The 10,069-nt window shown below is 43.9% G+C and overlaps 1 protein-coding gene across 3 annotated transcripts in view; it reads left to right on the top strand.

Annotated features, from left to right (window-relative positions):
• The window catches only part of gsk3ba (glycogen synthase kinase 3 beta-a), a 58,428-nt gene extending 48,628 nt beyond the window's left edge, over window positions 1-9,800 (top strand). For 2 of the 3 annotated variants that reach the window (XM_080839231.1, XM_080839230.1), the window contains exons 7-11: window positions 99-196; window positions 617-724; window positions 2,555-2,741; window positions 4,289-4,387; window positions 5,700-9,800. In XM_080839231.1, coding sequence (XP_080695357.1) covers window positions 99-196; window positions 617-724; window positions 2,555-2,741; window positions 4,289-4,387; window positions 5,700-5,770 — 563 coding nt within the window. In that variant the 3' untranslated portion in view covers window positions 5,771-9,800. The remainder of the gene's footprint in view (window positions 1-98; window positions 197-616; window positions 725-2,554; window positions 2,742-4,288; window positions 4,388-5,699) is intronic. The other variant, XM_080839232.1, reaches the window with a different exon arrangement.
• Window positions 9,801-10,069: the final 269 nt, after the last annotated feature.

Here is a 10,069-nt window from a genome sequence, read left to right as displayed (position 1 = left end):
CACAAAGGGGATCCTTTTTTTTCTAACAATTGTTTGTGTACTCTGTCCCCTTCTCACACACACACACACACACACACCTCCCTCTCTCCTCTCTATAGACGTATGGTCAGCTGGTTGCGTGCTTGCTGAACTGTTGCTAGGGCAACCAATATTCCCTGGTGACAGTGGAGTGGATCAGCTGGTTGAGATCATAAAGGTACCAATGCACGTTTGGTGTAGTGTGTGGGTGTGTACGTATGTGTGTGTGTGTGCTTGTGTGCGGGCGTGTGTGTGCGTGCGCGCGTGTGTGTGTGTGTGTGTGCGTGTGCGTGCGTGTGTGCGTGCGTGCGTGTGCTTGTGTGTGTGTGTGTGTGTGTGTGTGTGTGTGTGTGTGTGTGTGTGTGTGTGTGTGTGAAAGAGACTGAGAGGCAGGCGAGCGACTGCAGTACCAACATTGAGACATTTCCCTGCACTATACAAATAACTTACTTACAGCTTCGTCTCTTTAACAAATGAGTCCACTGATGTGCTCTACCCTCTGTATTATCCAATCTCTTGTTCCCTCCTCTCTCCCTCCCTTCTTCTCTCCCTCCCCTCTTATCTTCTCCACCTCTTCTCTCCTCTGTCCTCCCCTCAGGTTCTGGGCACCCCCACCCGTGAGCAGATCCGCGAGATGAACCCCAACTACACCGAGTTCAAGTTCCCCCAGATTAAGGCCCACCCTTGGACTAAGGTGAGTCAACAGGTACAGGAAACCACTTACTACTTCCACATCCTCCGTGGTCACGTCATCCCTCTGTGTGTGTGTGTGTGTCTGTGTGTGTATATGTGTGTGAGAGCCAATCACCAGTCTGTCCCTACCCCTACTCTCCCTCTCTCCCTTTCCCTCTCTCTCCCTTTCCCTCTCTCTCCCTTTCCCTCTCTCTCCCTCTCTCTCTCTCTCTCTCCTTTCCACTGCTGTCAGGTCACAACCGCTCACCAGTTTAAACTGTGTGCTGTCGGTCTAATTAAGCCACGTTTTTTCCTCCTTTGCCTTGATTTTTACTGTCTGATGAAGAGGTCTCCACATATTTACCCTACCAGGGACCAGTTAGCAATGCTCTCACACCTGTCTGTGCAGACTGGGACTGATTAATCGTCCTTATGCCCTGTGTGATGTAGAACTCATCTCACAGGCCTGTAAGCCTGTGAGGTCTTCACACGTCATGGTTTCTACAACCCTTTGCCATAGAAATGCAACAAGATAGGCCAGATACAAAATTGCTGAAATCAGACCTCGCCAGGTGGTTGGCTTTGAAAATGGCTTTCAATCTACCTCAGCTTCCCTCTCTTCCCACAGTGAAAGGGGAATGTCTATCATAAGCCTGTCTTAACCTAATACCTTAAAACGTAAAACCTTAATGGCAGCCACCACTACTGTTTTTAAGACTCAGATTCTCTCTCTCCCTCCACCACACCCCTCTCTCTCTCCCCTCTCTCTCTCCCCCTCTCCTTCTCTTGCAAGTTGCCTGTGTAGTTGGACATTAAGAGTCTTTTATACTGGGACTGAGGCCATCTTTCCCAATATGTCTGATCTGGAAGTCATCTTTCAGCCACTGTGTCTCTTTTGTTCCATGCCGTCATTGTGCTGCACTTTGCAGTGCCTACTCAAGGATTCTGACAGACATCTTTTTGTTTGTAGTAGTTTAAAGCTAGACTTGGACCAGTACTCTGTAAGAAAGAGATTAGCCATAGCCATTGAGATAAGAATGAATGGAAGTGATCGCCGTGTACGCCCATCCCAAATCTTAAACCGCAAATGATTATTTCAGTATTCCTGGTCTTGCATTGGCTCTTTAGACTGCCCTTATTCCATGCAGTAAACCAAATTATCTTACTCAATTTACCGCTTGGGGAGTTCATGCGCCCTCTGGTGGTTGCTCTCTGAACTACAGACTCTTTCAGTTGCTCTGCACCTGCTTCAGCTCTTCAAGTCTCTGGTGATGTGTTGTTGTTCTACTTCTCTTCTCCCATCCCTGTCTGCCATGTGTGTTTATCGTTGTGAAATGTGCCTGGTCCGTCTTAAATGTGTGTGTGTGTATATAGTGTTGCTTATACAGGACAGATAGGAGCATAGGCGACCTTAAGTTAGAGAAAGAGATATAGGTCAAGATATACTGTATACTTCTAATATACTTCTTCTATATACATAACGATATACATCATAAATGTTAACGAAGCTCTCTATGAATTGAACTCAGAAACATCTCCTACATCAAATCAATAAGAAGTAGGAGATCAAGCTGACATAGTACCTGTTGTAGAGGCACCAGCTTATGAATCACCATATCTATTACGATTGGCTATCTGATGAAGGTGCTGTCCAGTGATTGGCTGACTTGCCTGTCTATTCCTCTGTGGTTGGCTTTCCTTAGCAGGTATGCCACATAGAGTACAGCTGTATAAACTGATGAATCACTAGCTCTATTTGGAAAGGTTATCCACTTAATGGTCGCTGTTATTGGCCGACCATTTATGTGCTCGTCAATGACTGGCTGTCTGACCTCTCTCCCGTTTTTTTGTGATTGGCTGTCAGGTGTTCCGGCCCCGCACGCCACCGGAGGCGATTGCGCTGTGCTCACGGCTGCTGGAGTACACGCCCACGGCCCGCCTGACGCCGCTGGAGGCCTGTGCACACTCCTTCTTCGACGAGCTGCGCGAGCCCAACATCAAGCTGCCCAACGGCCACGAGAAGCCCTCACTCTTCAACTTCACCACACAGGGTAAGAGAGATATGACCTGTCTCAAAGCCACCTCTCTGTCTGTCTCTTTCTCTCTCTCTCTCTCTCAATTTCAATTTCAATTTCAATTTCAAATGGCTTTATTGGCATGAATGCGCGATACATTGTTGCCAAAGCACTCAATACAACAATATTAACAGCAGATAACAGCAACATTAGTGATAATACTGATAACAACACACACACACACACACACACACACACACACACACACACACACACACACACACACACACACACACAGAGATCAGCATTAAGGGAAAGAAAAAAAAGAAAAATAATAATAATGATAAAAGTAAATGAATAAATAAAACAAAACAAGGAAGTAAATACATAACCAGAAAATTATGTCTCGTGGCTGTCATGACAAGCTTTTACGTATTTCGCAGATACATATATTAAATCTGGGTGTTCACCCAATATATATTTAATTTTTTTATTTTTGTCAAGTTGATTAAAATTTGGGATTATATTTTCAAATTTTGGGAAGAAGACTGATCTAATTGGTTCAAATTTTTTACAATTTATAAGGAAATGTTCTTCGTTTTCAACTTCTTGTGTGCAGTATTCGCACAACCTCTCCTCCTTAGGTCGCCATGTTTGTTTGTCTCTCTCTCTCTCCTAACTTTACCACTCGGGGTGAGACACAAGACCTGTCTCAAAGCCACCACTCTGTCTATCTCTTTCTCTCTCTCTCTCTCTCTCTCTCTCTCTCCTAACTTTACCACTCAGGGTGAGACACAAGACCTGTCTCAAAGCCACCACTCTGTCTATCTCTTTCTCTCTCTCTCTCTCTCCTAACTTTACCACTCAGGGTGAGACACAAGACCTGTCTCAAAGCCACCTCTCTGTCTGTCTCTTTCTCTCTCTCTCTCTCTCCTAACTTTACCACTCAGGGTGAGACACAAGACCTGTCTCAAAGCCACCACTCTGTCTGTCTCTTTCTCTCTCTCTCTCTCTCTCTCTCTCTCTCTCTCCTAACTTTACCACTCAGGGTGAGACACAAGACCTGTCTCAAAGCCACCACTCTGTCTATCTCTTTCTCTCTCTCTCTCTCTCCTAACTTTACCACTCGGGGTGAGACATAAGACCTGTCTCACAGTAGCCTCTCTTATCTTCCTCTCCATCTGTCTCTTTCTATCTCTCTCTCTCTTTCTCTTCATCTTTACCAGTCAGAGTGAGACACAAGACTTGGTTCACAGTACCTATTTCCTCTCTCTCTCACTCTCTGTCTGTTTCTCTCTCTCTCTCACTCTCTCACCATTCAGGATAGGTTTCCAGAGTACCTTACCTCTGATGACTGTTCTGTTTGTAGACAGTGAAACAGTACTTTCTCTATTTGACTTTTACTGAAGAATATATTCGTATGTTTATGTGGATACACAGGGTGCTCTTGTGGATGACTAAACAGCACTTTCATTTCTCTCTGTCTTTCTATTTCATTTCCTTTCTCTCTCTTTCTCTCTCTCTCTCTCTTTCTCTCTCTTTCTCTCCCTCTCTCTCTCTCTCTCTCTCTCCATCTCTCACAGAGTTGTCCAGTAACCCCTCCTTGGCCTCCATCTTGATCCCTGCCCACGCCCGTAACCAGGCCGGAGCCTCCAGCCCCACCAACGCTTCAGCCACCACAGGTCTGCCTGTCTTCCTCTCCCTCCTCTTGTTCCGTGTATTTCTCCTCTTCCTCTTCTCTATCAAAAGTAATTTGGTAGAAATTGACAGTGGCGTTTTTGGTTAATATTAGGGGTCTCAAAACATCGCATTCAATATGGGGCAAATAATGTGTAAAAAAAAAAAGTTTTTTATTAAATACAGAAGTGAAGTGTCTGTTTGTCATTAATGTGTGGTGAACATCACACTGCAGAGCTTGTTTACTTTGTCGCTAAATGGCAAATCTGATGGATTCGTAAATGCTTCCATCACAAAGCATGTATTTAATTTGCTATGATGTTTTAATCGTTTGATAGCCCTAGAAAATGTTATTCAGTTCGACTTTGATAGCTTTATTGACACGCAAATACAATCAGTGTTGCCAAAGTCTCAAACCGTATTAGATTACAATTGATAAACAGTTTATGCAATCCATAAAATGTAATGTTATGAGAAGCTAAAGATGAAATAAAGTGACCGGAGGAAGGGCATTTTAAACACATACAGATGCATGTATGAAATCTGTATTATTTGTAATAATAATAATAATAATAATTTATATTTCTATAACGCTTTTCTAATACTCAAAGACGCTTTACATATGGCAAGCAAACAAGACAACTGAAAATAAGAAAGATCAAACAAAAAACAAACAGACAAAACAAGTTAGAAAAAAAAGAAAACTGAACAGTCTAAATAGTGGAGGGGAGGGAGCAGGGGATTATCAGGTGAAGGCGAGGTTGAAAAGGTGATGTTGGGAGCCTGACTGATGTGGATGGGGAGGTCGTTCCAGAGGGAGGGAGCAGCAGCTGAGAAGGCCCTGTCACCCCAGGTCCGGCGCTTAGTCCTGATGGTCTTGAGAGTGGTTAGGTTATTTAGGGCTTTGAAGGTGGTGAGCAGTATTTTGAATTTGATCCTGTGTTTGACCGGGAGCCAGTGAAGGTTTCGGAGGACCGGGGTGATGTGTTCATAACGGCGGGTGGAGGTGAGCAGACGAGCGGCAGAGTTCTGAACATATTGGAGTTTATTGAGGACAGTGGTTGGGGAGCCGTAAAGGATGCTGTAGTTATATGACAGATCAAAATATTCTCTAGGGTACAGTATGCATGTGAGGCGTCATGTGATGTGATATGTCATGTGATGTTTCATGTGATTAAATGAAGGCGTGGTGGCTCGGGTTATACTCCTGATCACTGCAGGTTGTCTGTAGTTGCCTTGGCTAAAAGCGTTGGCTAAACACCTGACCTTTGACCTTTGACCTTTTCTAAAGCTGTTCCCTTTGCCTTTGGCCTGCAGATGCCAACAGTGGAGACCGTGGCCAGACCACCACTACTGCCTCTGCCTCCGCCTCCAACGCCTCCACCTGAGGGCCCATACCAATCAGCCCCATCCTTCTGACCGAAGCCACACCCACCCCAATGCTCACTGGCCAGATGCCAGCCAGAGAGGGGGGGGGGGGGGGGGGGGCGGGTAGAATCCCCAAAATCCCAAAACACAGACACCCTCAAACACACACACACACACACACACACACACACACAGGGAGACACACACACACACATACCAAACACCCTTATACTGAAAAGATGATGAACATGTACCAACATAGTTGAATCTCCCCCTTATTGTGATGTTTTTATTTTCTAAAAAAACTTTTGTATGTTTCTGAGAAGACGTGTGTATGGAATGTAGTCTTCATGTGTGTGAGGACAGAGGGAGAGATCAAGAGCAGATAAAGAGATAGGAGGAGTGATGGGGAGTATCACACACACACCATACTGGGGAGTAACACACACCATACCACCACCAATACACACTCACACACGCACTGACACATACACATACACACACACATTATCAGATATACAGGCACGGCACGCACACACACACACACACACAGCCAGAGAGCTTCTGGTAGTTCTCAGAGGACAATCTCCTCATTGGAAGCAATCCTGTTGCTGAAATCCATCCACTTCCCTCCCCCTCTCTCTCTCTCCCACCCTCCCTCTCTCTCTCCCTCTGTCTCACACACTCTCTTGTCTCCATCTCTCTCTTTCTCTCTCAATCACTGCTCACTAACCTTCACCACCACCTTCCCTCGCCCCAGACTTATTATGACTTGACCCTTGCTCTTTGACCTATCCCCCCCCCCAGGCTCCAGGCTCCAGGCCACTGACTCTGGATCCTCTGTATGGTGCATGGCTTGAGTTTGGTCGGGAGCATCCAGATATGTAGACCTCGGTTTTATTCTTTTAAACAGATAAACAAGCAAAAAAAAAACTATAAACAACCTCTATTGACCCAGTTTTATTAGTTCTATATTCAGCGGTCGTATATGTATACACTTTGAAAAAAAAAAGTTTTAAAAATAGGTTTGAAAAAAAAAAAGAGGAATTAACCCACGTTGTTTTTCGCATGCACAAGCAACGTACTCAGAAGGGTTCTCCACGCGGTTGAAGTTTTAAACTGAGCGTTTTGAACAACGCACAAGCAAGCGGCTAATGCCCCCCCCCCCCCCCCCCCATTTGTTTGATTTCATTTTGGTTTGTTTGTTTTAATATAATTTTATTTGATCTGGCGAGAGGTGGGGTTAATTGCTTCTGGAAGGGGTGGGGACATGGTCAGACCTTTTGATTGACATTTGAGATTTGTGTGACATGTCTCGGTTTGTCTGTGTTTGTGCATTATACATGCATACACACTTTAAATATTACTTAGCATTATGTAAAATTATATATAGGTATATATATATATATCGATTTTTGGGGGGGGTTGGAGTCCATTGAGGTCACAGATGTTAAATCTGCAGTTGCAATATTTGCTGCTGCCTTTTTTCAAGAAAATGGTAAATGTCCAAATCTCTACCAACTCAACGAAACGTAGTTGCTGTGTGTGGGGAAACACACGTTCCACGCCAAACGCTTCCACGGCGGTCCTGAGTGTTTTCAATCCATGGCTGTTTGAGTTATTTTTTCCTCGGACGTCGACGAAACAACATGCTTCAGTCTCCCCTCCCTCCCTCCTCTCCCCCTGCGCTTGGTTTATTTATTTTTTGCATGTGAGGCTGTTTCCCTGTCCTGCTGTGGGCTCCTGGGCTGTATCAGGACTTATTATGAAGGCGGTGCAGTTTTTAGAAGTGGGGGGGCCTGGGGGCCAGACAGATGCACGTGGTGGATAAAGGGCAGGTGGCGGCCCCTGCCTTACGGGTTGTCTTTGGAAAGCAGAATGGGAACAGATGTAGCCATACTGCGTTGCGCTTGTGTGTGTTGGAAGTCCAACGTGGGTCCTGTGTCGTTCCTCCAGTCGCACACAGGCCGGTGGAGATCTGTCTGCCTCTGAGGCGGGGCCGGGCGGAGAGGTAAAGCTCCCATTGTGTGTCCATAGACAGCCGTGTTATCTTAACCACTACCTGTCCGTTGCTTCTTTTTCCTCACTTCTTAGCTCTTGTTTTTTTTATTTTTTTTCATGCTATCGTTTTTTCTCTCCTCTGAAGAGCCATGCCTTCGGCCTGCACTCTTCCAGAACAATCTCTCATGATGTCTTAACATCGGAGGAAACTCGTTATATAAAACACGAACACACACACACTACAAGGACTAATGGCATCATGAGGAATTGACATTGTGTATATATTTATATATTTACATATATATGAATATACAGTAGGTTTCCTTTTGCTCCTCACCAAATTCTGGCTTTTCTGCTCTTTTGTTGGTTTTATTTTTGTTTTTATGTTGAATTTGTTTCTTTTACTTGTTTGTGGGGTATGTTCACCGTAAATGTAAATAGGCTGACCTAAGAACTGTTTAAAGAGCAAAAACAAAAGGGTGAGGGATTTTAAAAGAATAAAAGCAAACAAAAATTATTATATATAAAAAAACACACAAAAAAAACACAAAACATAAGTGAGAAAGATTAAGAAAATATTCAGGGCAAATATGAACTGATTGTTGGATACTGTAGATGAGAAGCTTTCTCCAGCCATAGAGTTCAATCTTATATGTACAGTAGGTGCCAGCTATATTGTACCCTTAACCAGTCCTGTATAGTGTATCTATAGTTTGGAGTGCCTTTGCTTCCTCACTCTCCCTTACCACGCTCCCCTTTGAACCTCATGTCCCGACAGCCCACTCCCTCTCTCTGACACACACACACACACACACACACACATACACATACACATATACACATAAAAGAGTTATCTTCAGCTCTCTCACACTCACACACACACACCCCACATGCCCTAACACAGTAGCCTCTTCCTCTGCGACCCTCTCTTGGGTGCTTTTGATTGGACAGACTTGTTGACACCCTCCTCTGCCTTCACCTAGGTTCATGTTTTTTTCTTTTTTTTCTTCTCAATAGCGTTTCTATGCGCTGCCATGATTGGTTTACCCCACCACTCCCCACTTCCTGAATGTATGTCACCCTGTGGTACAGTATCGGAGTCTGGTGCTTGATTCGGCAGGTGGAAAACAGAGGGGTCGAGCAAACACAGAATCGCCCCTCACCGAACCTTAAACACACCCACAAACACACATACACACACATACATGTTTTTGTACTATTCCCGGGTCTCTTTCTGTCATAAAAGCTTAAAAGAAAAAGTGTTAACATTGTTGAGTGTCTCACTACCAAAGCCAGACAGTGATGTCATAATTCATCCCCAGACCTAAGCCACACACCCCTTGGAGGCAATAATGATTTGTTTTCTGTTTGTTTGGTCTCTCCTGTCCAGGATGTACGACATACAGTCAATAGCACACATTGGAGTGGTCCTGTAGCCCCCCCCCCCCCCCCCCCCCCTCCCCCCTCAGACCCACTCCTTCTCCTCTGCCCCACCTCTGATGTAAAGCTTGCTTGTAAGATTTGCATTCATGTATGTGTTGCTATCCACAAAATGGTGTGACCACTTTCTTGTGACTCAAGAGTAAAATAAAAGTAGTTAAGAAAAAAGAAAAAAAAAGAATTAAAACATGTAAAGACACAAATGTTTAAAATAATATTTACCAAAAATGTCTGGTAACTAGAAAAAAAGAAGACAAATATATACAAAACTACAAGGACTGTTGGTTGTATACAGACGCATCACACACCACTTGTGGATTTAAACAGAACACAACTGTCTTGGGTTTTAAAAGATGATAAAAGACAAAAAATACAGCTGAAATAATAACCTGTATAACATTAACTACTACTTGAATGCCTCTCGTTTGTGACTGAAATTTTTATTTTATTTGAAATATATACTTTTTTTTCTGTGAAGGTATGCTAAGTGTCTCCTTTTCCTTGTAAATATGTCCGTTTTGGTCCTTGGTGTGACTCCGATTCAGAGAAATAGTTACCTGGTACTGTAATTTGCATTAAATAAAAGAGTAGGATAGCTTGGAAATGAAACTTCCTCTCCTGAATTTCTTTACGTACACTTTTAATTCGCTTGTATGTTTTCTTTGCGTACACCTTTTATTTGCTTGTATGTGTATGTTTTCTTTATGAACTCCAGTGAAACCACAGGAAACTGGAACTGTGATGGCCAACACCGTTAAATCACCTTAGCATTTCTTCAGTGCAGGGTGATATGCCTTAATATGTCAATAAGCCATCATACAACAGCAGTGTATTCATTTTTATGTCTATGACCATCAAGTCTCACGGGTCTAGAGTTC

This window comes from Sprattus sprattus (genome assembly GCF_963457725.1).
Source record: "Sprattus sprattus genome assembly, chromosome: 5".
Classification (NCBI taxonomy): domain Eukaryota; kingdom Metazoa; phylum Chordata; class Actinopteri; order Clupeiformes; family Clupeidae; genus Sprattus; species Sprattus sprattus.
Note: the sequence above shows the minus strand (reverse complement) of the source record. Positions and strands in the feature narration are given on the sequence as shown.